The sequence below is a fragment of the Barbus barbus genome (genome assembly GCF_936440315.1).
Source record: "Barbus barbus genome assembly, chromosome: 35".
NCBI classification, from domain to species: domain Eukaryota; kingdom Metazoa; phylum Chordata; class Actinopteri; order Cypriniformes; family Cyprinidae; genus Barbus; species Barbus barbus.
The window spans coordinates 14,671,753-14,692,292 of record NC_136763.1 but is presented as its reverse complement, the minus strand read 5'-3'; the positions used below and the strand labels follow the sequence as shown (position 1 = coordinate 14,692,292).

The 20,540-nt window shown below is 37.4% G+C and overlaps 1 protein-coding gene across 1 annotated transcript; it reads left to right on the top strand.

The window, feature by feature from the left end:
* Window positions 1-13,586: 13,586 nt before the first annotated feature.
* On the top strand, window positions 13,587-19,162 carry LOC306854808 (prolargin-like). The gene is made up of 3 exons (XM_079393036.1): window positions 13,587-13,982; window positions 16,875-17,881; window positions 17,958-19,162. The coding sequence occupies exons 2-3, from the start codon at window positions 16,879-16,881 to the stop codon at window positions 18,119-18,121; spliced, it is 1,167 nt and encodes a 388-aa protein (XP_079249162.1). The 5' UTR covers window positions 13,587-13,982; window positions 16,875-16,878; the 3' UTR covers window positions 18,122-19,162.
* The last annotated feature ends 1,378 nt before the right edge of the window (window positions 19,163-20,540 follow it).

Sequence of the window (20,540 nt, the reverse complement as noted above, 5' to 3'; positions counted from 1 at the left end):
CCTGGCACGAGAGAATCAACATTCAGACCCGGATGGGCCATAGGAAAAGTGATGGAAAATGTGACAGGAATTTAGAAGAGAAATAACAAACTTTCCCTCCTCTCTTGGTTTTCTTTTCCCCATTTCCCATTCTCTAATGTGCTTGTCACAACGTGTCTGCAGACAGACACATCCTGGAGAGATACAAGGTGACCAGAAAAAGTAGGTTAGCTGAAAGAGAAGGAGGGAGAAAAGAAAGAAGGAAGGTTTGAAAACATCTGTGAATACTCCAAAAGGAATCCACATGTGCTAAAAGCACGCTCTGTTCTTCCCCCTCCTCCTCAGCAGCACGCTGAGCTCAGTTACAAGAGCTGTGCCTCTGGTGGACAGCAAATACTTAAGCAGACATTCTTTTTTTTTCAGGCAGTGGTCATGATTATCTCTCTTTGAACCACACAACAAAACCTCATGCCATCAACAGCGGTTTACCAGTTCAAAATGAAGTATAATAGTCTAATTATTCAAACGAAACCACTATTGAAAATGAAAAAACAGATGACTGGTATATTATAGCCTAGAAGAAGAGGTTAGGGAAAGGTTAAACAACCTGTCAGATCTACCCTCAGAAAACAAATCGAAAGAATGTAATAGAGAATGTCTTGACCAATTATTGATGTACTGAGCCATTAAAAGGCTCCAGTCTGAGGGTGGAGACACAATGATTTTTTTTTTTGCATAGATCTCCAGAAAATATGGTAAAAATACACACCTTAAGTGCTTTGTAATATTGATTCTCTGTGCTGAGAATAGTCTTAATGTAGTCAGAGTCTTTCAGTTTATGACTCTTAACTACAAGCTCTCTCCACCCTCAATACCACGACTGAGGTGCCCTTGAGCAAGGCACCGAACCCCCAACTGCTCCCCGGGCGCCGCAGCATGGCTGCCCACTGCTCCGGGTGTGTGTTCACGGTGTGTGTGTGTGTGTGTGTGTGTGTGTGCATTTGTTCACTACTCACTGCTGTGTGTGTGCACTTGGATGGGTTAAACGCAGAGCACCAATTTCGAGTATGGGTCACCATACTTGACAATATGTCACGACTTTACTTTACTTTTTTTACTTTACAAGCTGTACAGATACCTACTGTAGCTTTATGCTACCATCACAAACAAGATGAAACAGATCTGCCCACTACAGGTTTCCTCTTGTGTTCTCACCGAAGGTGCCAATGGCAGCGCACCTGTAACTTATTTACACAGTGCTGGGAAGCAGCTCCTCCTGTTTACGAGGACTGTCGTTCACCTGTGGTGTGTGATCTTGTGAAGGATTAATGTCTGCTGCAAATTCTCTGAAGCACCATGTCACATTAATCGCTGAATATGGTGACCACATTGTCTCGCTATCTCTATCTGGTAAACAGTGGAAGTGGAAACCCAGTACCAGTATTTCAAAACAGACAGACAGCTGGGAGTAACAGACATCTTAACAATCTCAACCTGCTTGATGAAGTAGCTTACTATGAAAGTCACAAGAGACAAATGTAAAAATATATAAATAAATACCCTTCCGGTAGTGATGAAGAAAATGTGTGATACTAACACTGCCATACTGGTTAAATAATGGTAAAAAAAAAAAAAAAAAGTTCATATTCATGTATGAAGATTCTAAGGCTGGACGGTAATAAATTGGGGTATTCTGTCTACGTGTCCTCCATAGCCTTTACATTTGAGCTAATAGAAGCAGTAAGCATCTTAAGCATCGCTACATTTTTAGGTTTTCTGAAAACTTTGAAATACAAGCATGCAATGATATATTATAACATATGTATATTTAGATTACATTACAAAGCATGACAGGAGAATACGCTGCTCAGTGCTGATGTTTTGAATAAGCATATGCTGTCAATGGTTTTATACTGTTTTAATGAAATAAGTTTTCCCTCTGGATGTACTGTATATGGACAGTCATATTTTATTTTGAAGCACAGTGCTTGACTTCACATGTTCAAAGTATAATCAGAATAAATCTAACTGTTGAACATGTGGATATACACTACATGGTGCTTTCTTTTAAAGAAAATAATATTATTAACAGAATTAACAAAAAACATTAAGCAGCACAACTGTTTTCAATTCTGTTAATATTAAGAAATGTTTCTTGAGCACCAAATTATATGCGAATGATTTCTGAAGGATCATGTGACACTGAAGACTGGAGTAAGGGCTGCTGAAAATTCAGCTTTGCTACCACAGCAATCAATTACATTTTAAAATATTTTAACATAGAAACTGTTATTTTAAATTGTAGTAGTTCACAATAATACTGTCTTTACTGCATTTTTTTTTAACAATGCAGCCTTGGTGAGCATAAGAGACTTCTTTTTAAAACATTACAAAAACCTTACAAAAACATTACCAAACCCAAACTTTTGAACAGTATTTTTGAAAACTTTTTGAAGGTAAGGCTCTGTTACATATAGTCTGGAAAATATTATTATTCCATCACTGTGGCATCTCTTGTAACATTACAATGTATTTTCCCCCAAACGCTTAAAAAAATGAAGTTCTAAGATTCCAATTAAAATAAAACCCTTTTGTGTCAAATTATATTGACAGTGTAATTATTTTCATCTGTGTTATACAGTGGTTTAGTTCATTTACAGTTTCCTCTGTCTGTTTTAACTGGAATTTTAACAGAAATTAATTTTCATATCATATAATAATTCACAGCTCTGCTGCATGTTCTGACCTGGCAGTTTTGTAATGAAAGAAATCGGTATTCACAACATCCCTCTTAGTACACTGCAATACTATCAGTGCTGTCAAGAACATTGCTTCTGCCAAGGCTGAAAACACTACAAAAATGATTATATCCTCTTTGTGAATTAATCAAAGAGCATAAGACATTGTCTATGACAAAGACAAAGCATTTTGTTAAAGGCACTTCTGAAATACCGATCTTTGGACAGAAAAATTCTATTGTGACATAAAGAACAATCACAGGTCCCTCAGTGAGTATCCATGAGCAAAATTAGTTTAGCCAAAACAAAAAATGTCCTCTAAAAGAAATGTTTTCATGATAGAGAATGACATGCTTGGCCTCTTTTGTTTCTTGTACAATGCTTCTCATTCAGTGCAATGGATATAATGGATAACAGTATCATATTTGTTCACCTCAGGATTCTGTTAACTCTGGCTAACACAGTGTCCTTACCAAACACAGAGCAACAAGGAATAAATCTCTTCCATGTTAATCAATAACCCTAGTTTCTGTCCTAACAGTGACAATCAGCACTATTTTGTCGGTACTAGAAAATTTATTGGACCATAATATACTGAAATATGACAAATCACTAAAATTCCACATGGATAACCACAAAAAGGATGCTGTCTGGAGAAGAATAGCAGTAATATGAGTTAAGCGTTTTTTGAGAGTGCAAGAGTGTGCAAACAAACACACTTTTATGTTTTGCATTCGAGGCAGCATTTTTGCTTTCAGTGAGGACAGACAAAATACTTACGACCCAGTAGACATAGAAGAGAGTGAAGTCAACCACAACATCTTCAGCACAAGAGCTCCTTCTCACCAGTCCAGTGGAATAAAACGCAAGTAACACAAATCATGCTCAAACTAAACTCTCATTTTGTCACAAGTCCTATTTGTGCTGGATCAAAAAACTTTCCCCCAAAACCTAATGTTTGATCTATAGATCCAAAGAATGACTCTTCCATATCTAAAAGATTGTGAGTTAATGGACCATGTAACTCACATAACTCACTCTGGGATCTCCACTAAGATTTGTTTTCTAGTGCAGAACAGCAGTCACAGATCAGCCTGGTGTGGACTTCACATTCCCCATTAGCAGAGCCATGGCAGCACAAAGAACTTGAACATTTTCGGGTTCACTTCTTGAACCTTAAAGAAACACAAGATAACTGAACCAGGAGGACTATAATTACATAATGTTAGTTCATCTCAAAGCCAAGCTATCATTCATAGGTTAAATAAATATATTTACATACACCATCCTAAACATAGTCAGACAGAATCATGGGAAATGAAATAATATATAGCTGTGTTGTGGTAAAGTCATTAGTATAAGCCAAAAAAAACAGATTCATATTACCTATGAAAGAAGAGGTGGTCCCACAACAGACCTCAGAAATAAGGGTCCAACTGGAGCATATTGTAGCAGTGGTTGTTAGAACTGCCTATGAGGGCATTCATGCCCATTAAAAACATGCTTTCTTTAGTTATCCAAATAACTATAAATCCACATACTACATGATGCAGTTCAAATGTATAAATCAATCACAATCCATTAAAAGAAATGTCAACAAAGTCTTGAAGCACAAAGAGCTCTAATATTTATGCCACAAACATCCATCGACCCAATTCATCCATCAAGTTCATCTGGACCAAAGAATATCATGGAAAAAGGTACATCAACAAAATCAGTCCAAAGTAAATATTCAATTAACATAAGAAACAATCAAACACATGTTTCAAATAAAGCTATTCAAAATGTTTGGATGTGTTTGTTTGTTAGTTATGACAAGCCATTCATAGGCAATGCAGTAGCATTATACAAAAAGGAATAAGTCACAGGACCAAACAGGGGCCGGATTCACGAAAATCTTCTTAAGAAATAAGTTAAGAAATTTCTTAAGATAAATTATACGAAGTTCGTAAGAATGTTCTTAAGTGCAATTCTTGAAAAATTCTTAATAAGTTCTCAAATATATTCTTAAGAACATCTTAATTTTTTTCTTAAGAAGAAAATGACAGTCTAAACTCTTTATTGTCTTTTTGCGCTTCCTGCAGATTACCCTAATAATCATAGTAAGCACGCACACTTTTTTTGTCGCGATTTTGACTGGCGCTCAGTTTTACATTTTTAATGCGGCATGTTTTTGAACAGCCTGTCTCAAGCCGCAGCGATCCGTTTCATTCAGTTTTGTAGTGCTGGGCTGTGTTTTTGCTCTCATCCGAGTGAACACTTCCGGTATGTGTATCCGCATTACACAGTCATATGCGCTGCATACTGCCAAAGATTATGTCGTATTTATAAGCTAAAATAATAGCGTCCAGTTAAAGTTACCTATCTTACTCGTTTTTGTAGAGTTGCTACTGAGTTTTGAAGTTAGCAAACAGTAGTGTCACACACAGGCTAATCATGACCGATCATTGTTTACATTATCAGTCATGGCTGTCGCTTCAGAAAACTCGCGCACATCGCTATTAATAGTCATACTATGTATTAGGCTATATGTAGCTAACGTTGTTGTAATGCTTAAATATAACAATTATTTTGAAATAACCCAATAAATTCATTAAATAATTCTTACTGTTTTGGATTTAAGACAAGTCTGTCGGCTGTCCTAAATTTAAGAAGTTATTTACGATGATTTTTAAGAAGATTCTTTTCAAGAATTTGAATTCTTCTTCATTTTTGTCTTAAGAACAATCTTAAGAAAAAAGATAAGAATATTCTTAAGAAGAATGTTTGGGAATACAAAATATTCTTAACTTTTTTCTTAAGTTAAAAAATAAGAAGAAAATTGCAGTTAAGAAGAAATTTCTTCTTAAGAATGTTTCGTGAATCCGGCCCCAGGCAGATAACAAAGCAAAACACCATTCTTCAAGAGATGTTATCTCTGGTTATCCATTTCACAGTGTTAAAACTATTTAATTTTGTTTGGTCTTTGTTCTCTATCTAAACATTCATTTTGTTTGACTGACTGGTATGCTATTCAGACCCACAGCACAATTTGCTAGTGCAATGTAGTTTCTACGTATATTTTGTGCAAGTAAATATAGAGTAACTTACATTTTAGCCACAATATCTAGTCAGTTTTTGCTCTGCCAATGAAAAGAGTTTCAAACAAAGCCACAGAAGACAAACAGCATGGTGTTTCAGAGCATGGTGATGTTCTTCAATGAAAGTGTTTTTGAATAAAACAGCCGAGTAACTGATTCAGTGACTAAATTCTGGTTCATTCAGGCATGAATCAGTGTGTTTAAACAAATCGGTTGTGTGAATGATTCAGTGATTCACTCATAAATACAGTGTTTTGTCACCACCCACTGGAGAAATTATGTAACCCACAGAAATAGTCACTGAACAGAGATACAGAAAAATTATTATTATTATTATTATAAAAGTGACAGATTTTTTGCCCTAAAGCGGCAGAGAATATTTATGCCAGTCGGCTACAATACTAATTACACAATAATTGCTGCATAATAATCTATAAATTCAATTTATCCTTTCTAACATATGCCAAATCTACATGCACTGACCTTGCTTTGTTTTCACACATTCTGCTATGAATGCATCAGGCAATGAGCTCTAGCTTTGGCCTACTTCCCAGAAAAACTCAGTCTGATTAACTCTTCAAGTGCAAGTACTTACAGTAGGAAACCTCTCTGAAATTTTGCTGAGTTCACAAACTCTACCTAGGGGGTTTGGCAAATTGTGGTTGTTTGATTGGTGTCAGGCCCTCCGGGTGGAGAAAGAGCTTGTTAAGCAAAGATCCCAATGAATCTCAGTCTGATTACATCAACCAGACCTCCACCATAGACATCATCAAGATGGTTGTGGTGGCCACAACTGCATTACAGTGGCACTTCATTAATTCAAAACTTAATTCAAAAAGGAAAAAGCTGGGTGGTGAAGCTGTTTGTGACACATCGCTAAGCATCTGCTTCTGATCCAAAATTTTGTTCTAGGTGGCAATTAAATAAAAATTATATGCAATTTTTTCGTCAATACAGAAAGCAAAGTCTGCACCCTATGATTGCATTATTCACACATACTGTGCATCTGCGCCTGCACATCTGTCAATCATTTGTATCTGTCTGTGAATGTGTGTAAGCACACACAATAAAATCAACCCAGATGGCAAGACTGCACACATCAGACACACACAATCATCTGTCAAGCACATGCCAAACGAATTCCTTCTCACCTTAGCAAAATTAGAAGAACAATATGAGTGAATTTGTTTCAGATACACACAGTTAAGTTCAACACCATATGTATGACTAACCTTGGTTGTTTTCACTCTGCGCCAAACCATTAAGCTATTGGCAATAAATCTAAAAGCATGTAATTAAGCTTGATAAGCAAATAAATTTAAGTTGTATGAGGAAGGAAAGACATTTCCTTGCCAAAAGGGTACTCCAGTTACACCCTTTCCAGCCTTGTACTTTTTAATAAACAACAAATGTTGGGTATCAAAGTAAATATCACAATGACTCATGTACTGTACTCAGTAAGAGCCATTACGACATGCAACAACTCACCCATTGTAACGCTGATGTAATGATGTTTGATAGAGACCAGCCTGTGCCTGAATATTGAGGTCAATCTTAACATTATTCATAATGCCAAGGACTCAATTTGAGTGAATGAATTTTAAGACTAAAATGAAAGGGGCAACTCCCTAAAATCCCTAAGATCTCACAGCATACAAAAGTGATCTTCCTGAAAACAGAACTGGACCAGCACCTTTCTCCAGCTGCGCTCCATTTTCCGGGCTGCTCTCTTTTGGGCCCATTATACCAAAGATTGTGCTCATTATACCACGGTGTTGGACTATTTTCCTTAATCGTCCTTAAGCGTAAAGGAGCAACCGTATCTAAAGTGCTAGAAAAGTGAGAGTCAATAGTTTCTGTTACATTATCAAGTTGTTCTGAGCTATTGGATATGCTGAGGAATTGAGATAAATCAGGAAGATTATTTATAAAGTAGTCTTTTGTGGTAGAAGTGAGGGTTCTACCATATTTGTAACAAGGAGTTGGCTTTACAGCTTTAGCTATATGGAATATACACAAAACTAGATAATGATCTGAGATATCATTGCTCTGCTGGAATATTTCAACGCCACTGACATCAATTCCATATGACAATATTAAATCTAGAGTATAATTTCGACAATGAGTAGGTCCTGAAACGTGTTGTTTAACACCAATGGAGTTTAGAATGTCTATAAATGCTGATCCCAACGAATCTCTTTCATTATCAACATGGATATTAAAAATCACCAACAATGAGGACTTTATCTGCAGCCAGCACTACCTCAGATAGAAAATCAGCAAATTCTTTAATAAAGTCTGTATTGGTGCCCTGGTTGCCTGTATACAGTAGCCAGTACAAACATCGCAGGGGATTTATTATTAACACTTGTTTCTTTGGATAACGTTATATGAAGCACCATTACTTCGAACGAATTATACTTGAAACACGACCTCTGAGAAATACTGAAAATATTGCTATAAATTGTGGTAACACCTCCCCCTTTACCTTTTGGACGTGGTTCATGTTTGTAACTGTAATCTTGGGGGGGGGGGTAGACTCGTTTAAAGTAATGTAGTCATCTGGTTTTAGCCAGGTTTCTGTCAAACAAAACACATCTAGTTTATGGTCAGTGATCATATCATTTACAAAAAGTGCTTTTGTAGAAAGGGATCTAATATTCAATAAGCCAAGCTTTTTCATTTGTTTATCTGTATTATATCTGTTTTTTATTTGTTTAACATCAATTAAATTGTTACTCTTACTTTGGTTTGGATGTTTTCTGTATTTTCTAGTTCGGGGAACAGACACAGTCTCTATAGTGTGATATCTAGGTGAAAGAGTCTCTATGAGCTGAGAATTAACTGACTTCTGTGACGTGAGGCGGCTAGCAGACGGTCGGTTTAGCCAGTCTGTCATTTCCTGACCTGGGCCCCAGTTAGTCAAGTACGAACTCTAAGACTATGTGCCATATTTCTAGAGAGAAGAGCGGCACCACCCCAAGAGGTCAGGTCTGCCCCAAAAATCTTCCAATTGTCTATGAAACCTATGTTATTCTGCGAGCACCACTTAGACATTCAGCCATTGAGTGACGACAGTCTGCTATGTATCTCATCACCCCAGTAAGAAGGGAGCGGACCAGAGCATATTATAGTGTCTGACATCGTACTTGCAAGTTCACACACCTCTTTAACATTTTGTTTAGTGATTATTTTGTTTAGCATTAGCCAGCACTTTTAAATTTGCCAAGATATCAGGCGCTCTGGCTCCCGGTAAACATTGGACTATGGTGGCTGGTGTCTCTATTTTCACGTTCCGTACAATAGAATCGCCAATAACTAGAGCACTTTCATCAGGTTTCTCAGTGGGTGCATCACTGAGTGGGGAGAACCTGTTTGATGTTTTGATCGGAACGGAAAAATGGTGTTTTGACCCACGACTAGGCCGCCTCACAGTCACCCAGTTGCCCTGCTGCACGGGCTCTACCGGAACTGAACAATGTACAGGACTCCCTGAGATAGTCGCATCCAAAGCAGTATCTACAGCCCTCACATTCTTCCTGTCCTCAACTAAAGTTTGGATGCGTGTCTCTAATTCTGAAATCTTCTCTGTCAGCCTAACTATTTCCCTGCATTTATCACATGTGAATCCCTCGTCGCCGACAGAAAGAGATAAACTGTACATGTGGCAAACAGTGCAAACAACAACAGCAGGAGAAGAAGCCATTACTCACCGTGATTGAAGAATGATTCGCTTACCACCGTTGCTTGATAAACTCGTGAAAAATGGAGCGAGAATAAAGAAAACAATAATAGGCGCGAATAGAAACGCGAATGGAACCGCGAGTGACAAGCTAACCGGCTAACGAATGTTAACATGCTGCATGCGCTAACCGACTAACAAATGTTAACGCGCTGCATGCGCGCTGCACTCGCTGTTTTAAAAAGCAAACGATCAAATTAGTTTGATAGATCATACCAGAAATATGGTGGGAATTAAGTTATATATTATCACTTTAAACAACAGAGAGTGAAAGTAAGATAGTGATTCAACAGAAAAGCGAAGCTACTCGGAGCTACAATCGCAAACCTCTCAGCAGCAGGACAGACAGAAGCAATCGTTGATCAATCGATGGCAACTGGATCTCAACTCAATGTATCCCACACATTTGATTATTATGTCGTAATCAAATATCATTGTGTATGTCTTTTTAATAACTATTGAATAGCTTAAGGGTTCATATTCATGTTTGGTATGTATGAGTGTGAAAAACCTAGCTTGAAACATTTAAAAAAAAAAACAATACTTTGTCAAATGTATCATATGCTGGTTATAGAAATCATGTCCAAAATTATACTCTGCGGACCATGTGACTGACCAGATAACATGTTGATTATTTATTGGGAGGAGAAACAGAGCAACACCCAGAGCGAAGACGGTGTCTAACTGGTTGAGATACCATTTTGGGATGTGTCCAAAAGCCCAGTTAAAAACTCAGGACACCATTAAACCATGCTTTTTAGTCAATGCTTTTCTTGCCTTTTGCCACCGCTTTTGACGCTGCTTTTAAGCGCACTGTGAGCGTGCTCTGGCTTACATGCCAGCTGCTACTTAACACCACGATGAGAAGAAAAACCACCTAGTCTTGTTACATCCTTTTATTCTTTTACCTTAGTTTCTTTTCTTTCCGTTGAGTTTCATGTTCTAAGTTAAGTTTGCCGCAAAGTCCAGCTCTGACTGCACCCACTTCAAACTTCAATCAGCAAATGACTCCGAAACCATTCGTCAGCCAATGCCCAACCACTGGCTTCCCAAGACATCACTTCAACAATTACTGAACTTCCAGCCAATCAGCAACTTGGGAAATCCCATTTCTGCAAAGACAACAGAAGGGAATCCCTTAACACAAAGGCAACGCACGTACAAACTCCAGATTCTAGCTGAGCTGGTGCATTTAATATAAATTTTAGCCTCATTGAGAAACTCAATGCAAGAGTTAATTAAGTGATTGATGCTTTTTCAGGTCTATGCAATAGCACATATTGCTATAAACTTGGGATTTCACTTTTTTTTTGTGAACAACTGTTTATTGAATTTTCTTCAGGGAAAAGTAGTATAAAACAAAAAGCAGCTGTACAGATTCAAACCCACCCCCTGGTAGACTTAAAAAAATAAAATAAAATAAATAATAATACTAAACATAAATTAATTTATATTAATAGATAAATAAATAAAATAATTTTTACAAAGATTTTAGAAAAGATGACAACATTAAAAGCTGAATGCCATGAATTTACAGTTTTCACATTAGATCCATGTATACGAGAAGTTGAGAGTTCCATCGAGATAATGTCCAACAAATACACAGTCCAGGTTCGTCTGTCCATTGTGTGAGGAGGATTCCAATGGTTGACAAGCAATTTTTTTGCTGCTGTGAGAGCAGCTAACAGTAAACATCTCTGTTGGACGGACAAGGTGAAATCCCAGAAGAAATGGCACAGAGTCAAACATATCTCAGTACACAACAACTATGATAGATCCTGTGAGAGCTGAGTCCAAAAAGGTGAGAGAGAGGGGCACTCCCAAAAAAAAATCCAAAAAATGCAAAAACGTGCCTAATACTCCTTGGGAACAGAGATTACATTTAGGAGAAGACGACAGATTCATATAAAAACGTTTCATTGGAGTCAAGTAAACCCTATGCAGCAATTTCCAATGAATCATTTGGTGATTTAGGGTTTTTAGACAATTTAAACATACCCCATACCTGATCGTAAAATAAAACATGCACATCCTCATTGAGATCCTTAGCCCAAACAGTAGTAATATATAAACGTTTGTATGAATGCTCAAGAAGAAAGAGATAGATGACTGAAGCAGAGGAGGGAGATTCCTCAGAAGGAAGGATGGGATTTCACATTTTCATTCTCTTAAACTCATCCTTTCTCTCTTTCTGCAACTTGTGTGAATGTGTGAATGCGTGTGTTCATGTGTTAGATTAGTTTACATGTCTTAGATTTATCCAATAAAGTCTTATTTATATTTAAAAGAGAAGTATCTTGTGTTTTGTGCTTACAAGTTAATGTCTTAAACAGCCGATCTTGTTACGGTGTTATTAAATAGTGTGTTCGCTATATTTTGGGAAGTCGTGGCCTAATGGTTAGAGAATTGGACTCGTAATCGAAAGGTTGCGGGTTCGATTCTCGGGCCGGCAGGGTTTGTAGGTGGGGGGAGTGAATGTCCAGCGCTCTCTCCACCCTCAATACCACGACTGAGGTGCTCTTGAGCAAGGCACCTAACCCACAACTGCTCCCCGGGCGCCGCAGCATAAATGGCTGCCCACTGCTCAGGGTGTGTGTTCACGGTGTGTGTGTGTGTGTGTGTGTGTGTGTGTGTGTGTGTGTGCATTTGTTCACTACTCACTGCTGTGTGTGTGCACCTGGATGGGTTAAACGCAGAGCACCAATTTCGAGTATGGGTCACCATACTTGACAATACGTCACGACTTTTACTTTTTTTTTGGATTTTAATATCCAGTGCAGAGTTGATGTTATGGCTCGTTCAGTGAATCGCTGGCCGACTCAGAGTTCAGCCGTAAAACAGTGATTCGGTCCAAATTCCCTATAAAATCATAAATGATTCTCTTTGAGCTAAATTGACCTGTTTCCCTTACACTTATCCTAGAATTTGACTTTATACCTTATAATCATGATTTTTTCATGTCATATTTTTGACTTTATCTTATAATAGGCCTTTATATCACATTTTGCTTTTTTCATAGCTTCATAACTGAAAAGTCACTTATAATGTGACTTTATACCTTACAACTGACTTTCTTATCATCGCAACTTTATATTTCACATTGTAATCTTTTTCATCATAATTGTGACTTAATGTCTTATAATGACTTTATATCTCACAACTGTGACATTTTACCATAATTGCCATTTAATTTCTCACGTCTTTGTATCACAAAGCTGCAAAGTTTTTCATAACTGTGACAAATTATTTCTCATAATCATATGTTATGTTAACTCTTTATTGATTATAACATTATCAAATCACTTTTATTGTCACATCACCACAGCACATGTGCCTTCGTGAGTGAAATTCTTGAATTTCTATTATTATGTGTGTGATAGCTAATATAGGGCGGGTTTTTGTGGTGGGTTGAAATGGGCCGGTAAAGGTCTCTAAGCTCCAATCCCTGAATGAAGCTGACCACAATTACAGCCCACGAATGTATGATTCTAATTTAGCACAGATGTGCAAATCTGGGACATTGCCAGCGATCTCAGAGGAAGACAACACTAAACAGTCGTTTTAAAACCTGCAACTGACAGAGTGCTGCAGCTCTTAAAACTTACAATTCTAAAACAACATATATCACAGATGTTGCTCCTCCAGATGTTGAAGTGCTTTTGGGTTTAAAATATAAGCACGAGTCTGAACTCACAGTGTGAATGTGCAATTGTGAGTGAGCGAGATAAATAGGTTTCAATGGGAATAAAAACCATGTTTTTCACATCTCGTCACCATTTCTCTGCAGCTGCAGCTCTCTGCACAAGGCCCGAAAGCACAAGAAAGAGAGAAAAAGTAACTGTGAGAGAGATATAGCCTAAAACCTAGAGCACTGAGAATCACAGTCAGACAATCCCAAATATGGGAGATCATGTGATTAGAGGTTTTTTTTTTTTTTTTTTACTTTAGAGAAAATCAGGCATACACCATCCAATACTCTGTGGTTTTAAACTAAATAAAAAAGCACATGATTTTGATGAAGTATCCCAAGGATCCACGTGATCGGGCAGAGGATGGCGCTGGAAAGAATTCTGACCCCACGCTTTCTGCACTGATCTCCACCCTGTCCCACCAGCCCTGTAGTCCTCCATTCACACCCATTTACATGCATGTATACAGCAGGGGAGAACAGATCCCGGTTAGGGATGGACGTTTCGATTTAATTTGAGGCCCTTTCCCTGAAGGCGGGGCAGGGAGACAGAATTGTTGACCTTCAGAAGGAAAAGAGGGAACAACCCAATAGGCAGCCTGCTTAGCAGAGGAGAACAGGGGAAGTACGGAGGAAAGAGGGGAGGAAAGAAACAGAGTGAGAGAGGAGGAGAAAGCAAGGTGGGAGAGCAGAACTCTGTGAGAGTGAAGTGAAAGCAAGAGGATTCATCAAACGAGGGCAGGAACCAGCAACAGGTAAGAAACCCTTTGTTTCTTCAAAACAGCCATAAATCAGTCTCTAGCGAGACAAGCAACATAAATACATACATAATAATCAGGAAATCTGTGGATGCTGGCAAGAAATGGCACAAATGGCACACTTATAAAAGTTTAGTTAAAGCTTATAGCATGATAACTTTGGCTGTTCACTCAGTACCTTCCGGTACTCTTGCACCTACTTCTTAAGAGCTCAATTAATGTACAGATTTTTCGCATTAACACCTCGGGTTACAGTGCTAAAACAGGTAATAAATAAATAAATAAATAATTAAACAACTAATTATTGAAAATAGTTTAAATTAAAATAATTTGTAAACAATAATATAAAATATAAAAATATACATGTAATAAATATAATAGATCATAAAAAGATAATAAAAACAAATGTAATTTAACAAAACAATCATGAATTATGCATTGTTCACCTGTCCTTTGACCTGTCCAGGTCTATCCTCCTGTCTGATCTATCAAAGTGTGTACATTTTAAGACATGAGAAACCAGCTGAAAACAAAATGATGAAAATACCCAACAGTTTATAACAGAGTCTGGCTATAGGGATCCTATTAGGCATCTATTACATTCATCAAACTTGCACCTGATATGTCAGAAGAAGCTTTTTTATTGATTTTCTGCTACATTTTCATTAATCATATCAACTGCCTAGCTATCAGACCTGTAATGTTTCTGGTCTGATCCATTCTCTTGGTTCAGAATTAATATATCCCAGGGACCTCTTTTGTCTTTTTAACATCTTTCGACCAAATCTAAAACTCAACAGTTCCCTCCTATTTTGAGTCTTGCCAGCACTGACTCATAACATGTTTTTGTTATTATGCATTTGTCTCATGCCTAGTAATGACCTAAATCTCCTTATATGGTCACAAATATAATTTAGCTTTGTCAATCAGCATTTCTGAATAAATCAGCTTTTCTCAATGCCCAGATAGGATCTCACTCTCATTTGCACCCCACCTAAAGCAGGCATGCAGAATAGAACTAAACAAATCAACACTTTCCCAGGTTTCTTTTCTCTCAAGACCCGAGCGCTGCTGCCTGCTCTCCATGACCATGCAGCTGACACCCAGCCAGGCACTTTCAGCCAAACATCTGATTGTGATCATGCATCAGACCCGATGCACTTCTCCTTGTTTTGTGCCTGGGTGTGAGTCTCTGCATAGGATGCATAAAATATCGAATTTCTCCAGTGAAATAATTTGTCTAGGCTACACAATGGACGTTTTTAGGGTCTGATCCATCTAATCAAATCAAATCTAATATTAGACAATCGTCACCCTGTGTAAACAAGCCTCGCAGTGTTTACATCTGTAGACATGTTTTAACCCACTAGGTTTATTAACCCAAATAAATAAACCCTGCTTAATATCATTTCACTGATTTTTACCATTAAGTTTCCAGCACTGTGTTTTTCACAAGTGCTGTATAAAAGAGTGATTAAATGAAATTCCTGATGGGAGCTCAGGGCAGAAAAAAGATGTTGGAATTTATCAGTCTGTTTATTTTACAAAACCATTTTCTTTCCACTAAACCATAGTAAGAACAATAATCTTCAACTTGAGATCACTTCCCAGCAGTCAACCTGCCAAAATATTTCTAAGAGTGGTTTAAAATTACTTATGAAATTATGAGGACCCTGAAAAAAGCCATGAATTCTGCTTTGTATCAGAACATTCCTAAAGAGAAAATCTGGGCACAAAAATGCAATCTGAAGCACAGTTAGGTAATCAAGACAATGATCCAAAAGACTTGTGACTACAAAGTAGAAAAGCCAGAAAAAAAGCTAAATTAAAAAAAAAAAAATTCCACTCAAAGTTCAGACATAAGCCCAAAAGATATGTTGCATAACATTGTAAATTATAAAAGTCCTTCCTTTTTTAATGGGATTGGATTTAAGTTCAAGTTCACCAAGACTGATATTGAATTACTGAAGCTGTGGTAGCAGTCATTGTTATCATATAGGAATTAAGAAGCAGATAAATAGTCCTCAATGAGACTGTTTGGCCTGATGAGAGGCATTATTAACACAACACGTTTTTGAAATATGAGTTATATGAATAAATAATAAAAAAAAAAAAAAGTTCATATTGTCTGAAAAGAAAATCAAGCAACATGGCTCATCTTAATACTTTCTACTGCTGGCAAACTAACTCAATTATAAACTAATGACAAACATCCTAAAAACATGGGTTGGCTACTCTGTTTGATCTAGATTTATAAGTATCATCTGAGTAATTATGTAATGTTTTTGTTGTTCTAGCAATCAGCAATTACAGCAAAAACTGCCACACAGAGGTGCAGACAGCATAGTAACGCTGCAACTTTTCCAGCCGTTGGTTTCCTCTAAGCTCCCCTGGGTGTTTAGCCTGTTTCCCTCATTAGGACTCACTCTTTCCTAGGTCTTACATTGCACAATAGAGTCTTTATCAGAGCCTGTGCAGAGAAACCTGTAAATCTAGAGCTGCTTTTTTACCAGTGTCTGTAGAAGTCATAATAATCCTGCCAAACTGGAAGAATACACGACTGCATGCTTTGACAAAGTTGACAGCAAAAATTGAGTCTGTAGCTCTGTCATGCAAAAAGAAACCGAATAACAGAAACATGACATGTCTCCTGTAGAACTTCAAAAGAGATCTCAAAGATGTTTTAAAAAAGTGCTCAATTTTCCAAGAGACCAAAATCTACAATCAAATTGTCTACTTATTTACCATCTTCCAAAATCAAACTAAAGTCTAAATAAATAAAAAAAATAGTGTTTTAATTTAACTACTTAAAAAAAAAGAAGCAACTTATTTGTGAAAGAAGTGATCAGCAGAGGATAAAGCAAAATGACAATGTCTTTCTCTGTTCAGGACCATGAAAGCTGGGCTTGCATACTGCTCTCTTCTTGTCCTTCTTCTAATCACGGATGTCTGTGGCCAGCGAAGACCAAGACCAAAGCCTGTCCGTCCATCTACCACCAGGAAACCTCCTGCTCCCAAGAAACCATCTCCTCCTGCCCCCAAGAAACCATCTCCTCCTGCCCCAAAATCTGAGCCCGAACCCCAGGAACCCACAGACTTCCCCCCTCCGATCTTAGGCCCCCCCTCTGAATTCCCAGACTGCCCCAGAGAGTGTTTCTGCCCACCATCTTACCCAAATGCCTTGTACTGTGAAAACCGCAACCTCCGGAAGGTCCCGGTCATCCCGTTCCGCACCCACTACCTGTACCTACAGAACAACTACATTGACCAAGTAACCGCAGACCCCTTCAAAAACTGCACTGAGCTTAAGTGGATAAATCTCGGAAATAACCGCATCCGTTCGGTGGAGAAACAAGTGTTTGAGAAGCTTCCAAACCTCATATACCTTTATATGCAGATGAACGAGCTAAAGGAGGTGCCTGATGACTTGCCGGCCGGTCTGGAGCAGCTTAGACTCAGCCGCAACCAAATATCAAAGATCCCTCCAGGAGCATTCAGCAAGATGGAACATCTCGCACTTCTGGATCTGCATCACAACAGGATCAGCGACAGCAACTTGGGCAAGAACATCTTCAAAGATCTGAAGAACTTGATTCAGCTCAACCTGGCCCACAACATCCTTAGGAAGATGCCTGCTAATATACCGAAGAGCGTCTTCCAACTGTTCTTGGACAGAAATAACATTGAGGAGATTCCACAAGATTACTTTAAGGATTTCACACACCTGGCCTTTGTGAGACTTAACTACAACCAGCTTAGCGACAAAGGTCTTCCAAAGTTGGTATTCAACGTGAGCTCGCTGTTGGATTTGCATTTGTCCCATAACAAGCTGAGCTCTATTCCCCTGTTCAACTCCGAGCTGGAGCAACTTCACCTCAACCACAATAGCATTGAGAGTATGTACTTCATTTCGATTTGTTATTGTGCCACAGAACATTTTCTCCAAAATAACACGTTTGCTTATCTTTGCAGGTTTAAACGGCACGGAGATCTGTCCTTCTAACTCTTTCAACATGCATGATGAGAACGGCGCACCCAAACTGAGATACCTGCGTCTGGATGGCAATCACTTGAGTCCTCCCATCCCCTCAGATGTCGTCATGTGCTTCAGACAACTTTATGCTATAGTAATGTAAGATGGTTTGAGTGATGAACAGATTCATAAATGCCTGTGCACAACCAGGCCTTCCTGTCTACTTGACAGTACTGATTGAATCAAACAGTACCAGAGATACAAGTAAAGAATGCATTTTTAAACAATGCAATTTTTTCCCTTTACATTCAGGAATGTTTCATTGTGTAACCTAAAAACCTTCAATGCATCATATTTATTGAATGTCCTGCCTTGAATACAACTGAGCATGAGTATTCTGCATTAAACGTTTCTGTGTGATTATACAAAACAGAAGCAGCAGCTATGGCTGAGTGGAATTAAACCCTAAAAATAAAGGTACATTAACGGACTTATTGTGTGAGACAGACAACGAGCGTAGTTACAGTTGAGGAATATATTGGTCCAAATGGGGTAGACTAAAATACAATGAAACAAAATGATAAACGGGGGAATAACGTAACTACTGTGTAGTTGAAAATGTCCTTAATGTGCCCTTGTTTTTAAGGTACTGTATGTAGTCCTGCATTTATCTTGTGTCAGTATTCTATATAAATAAATATGTATATAATAAAATGTTCCATTTCAAAATACTTTGAAAGTCACTTGTAGAATATGTAGAATTTGCATGCTAGATTTCACACAGAATACAACAATAAAGCCAGGCAACAAGCAGATTTATTGTATACTTTACTATACAGCTTTAAAAACAAAGGCTCCAAAAGTGGGATTCCATAGAAAAAACATTTTGGGGAAATTTAAAAGAATCTTTCAGCCAACAGCTCTTAAAAGCAGCACTTTTTTCTTACTTTTCCAAAGCCAAATAAACATGGCACATTTTTCTTTTATGTTTATACTGACACCTTGTGGGAACTTTGTACTTCATATTGCGTACAGTAAATTATATTGAATTCTCTAAATGAGTTATGCTATATACAAAATAACCAATATACACACACAAAAGAATTGTATAACAAAACAAACAAAAAATGTAGATAAATTATGAAAATTGTACATAAAAAACTTTCAGAATACACTCTTAAAAATAAAGGTACTTCATGATGCCATTGAAGAACCTTTTTTGTCTAAATGGTTCCATAAAGAACCTTTAACATCTGAAGAACCTTTCTGTTTCTATATCTATTAATGATAAATTATTAGTGTTTTATTAGTGTATTCCCTTCCTGCTCACTGACTGCAAATGAATGTAGTGTTTCAACATCTTTAACATTTCAAACTATTAATCTAACATGTATTTCATGTAATTTGTTTCCTTGCTGGGCAAAGAAGTCTTTCCACACACAGCTACCTGTATTGCTACATTACTGGTTTGATTGGCAAACATTCAGAGCGACCGTTGTTAGGAAGGACAAAAAGAAAACAAACTGCCTGCAGCATCAGGAAACCGAGTAAAGGTCTGAACTTATTTCCTGTCAATGGAGCGCAACAGTAGCAGAAATATCCTTCTACTGGACCACGTACTTTCAAAAGCAAGCAATGCTGGTCATTTGATTATGACATAACCAGTAAACAAACATTGTCACATAACACAATAATGTAGGAAAGAAATAAGTTGTCCCGTACAGAAAAAAAAATGAATATAAATAAACTAAACGTCAAATAGGAAAATTATTTTTGGTCACTAAAGGAAATTTTATTTACGCAACTGTTCATGTGATCTGCACTGAAAGGTAAAAAAAAGACACTTGATTGAAAAGGAAACTCCGACTTTTCAGTCAGTCTTTATCAGACGCAATGATTTACATATACGCAATGATTTAGAGATGCTGGTAAAGCTAAAGCTAGTAGGTTTAAATTTCAGAAGTGATATGACAAACGCTTAACACTTGACCAAGTCCCTTATCCACAAGGCCCCTGGGGGACTGTCCCTGTGGTAAGTGTATACAGTAATATGCCTTTTAAATAAAGAATAACCAAATGATTGAATGATGAGTAAAAGCAGTGTGCAGTCTTTCTTCCTCATTATGATTTAGAAAAGTCATTATTTATCATTTTTAAAAATGTAAATACAAAAAATCCCAATAGTTATTAATTCCCGACAAAATAATATCAAAAGTAGGGTCAGTAAAAAAAATGTTTCAAAGAAATTCATGTTTATTCAGCAAGGATGCATTAAATTGATCAAACGTAATAGTAAAGACTTTTATATTGTTACAAAAAAAAAACTTTACAATCCTCAAAGAGTCCTGAAGGAGAGAAAAAAAAATCTTTCCACAACATTAAGTGTAACTGTTTGATAATAATTAGAGATATCAAGCATCAAATCAGAATTTTAGAATGATTTCTGACAGATCACGTGACACTGAAGACTGGAGTAATGGCTTCTTCAAATTTAGCTTTGCCATTACAAAAATACTTCACAATATTACTGTATTTTTGATCAAATAAATGCAGCCTTGGTAAGCATAAGAAACATCTTTCAA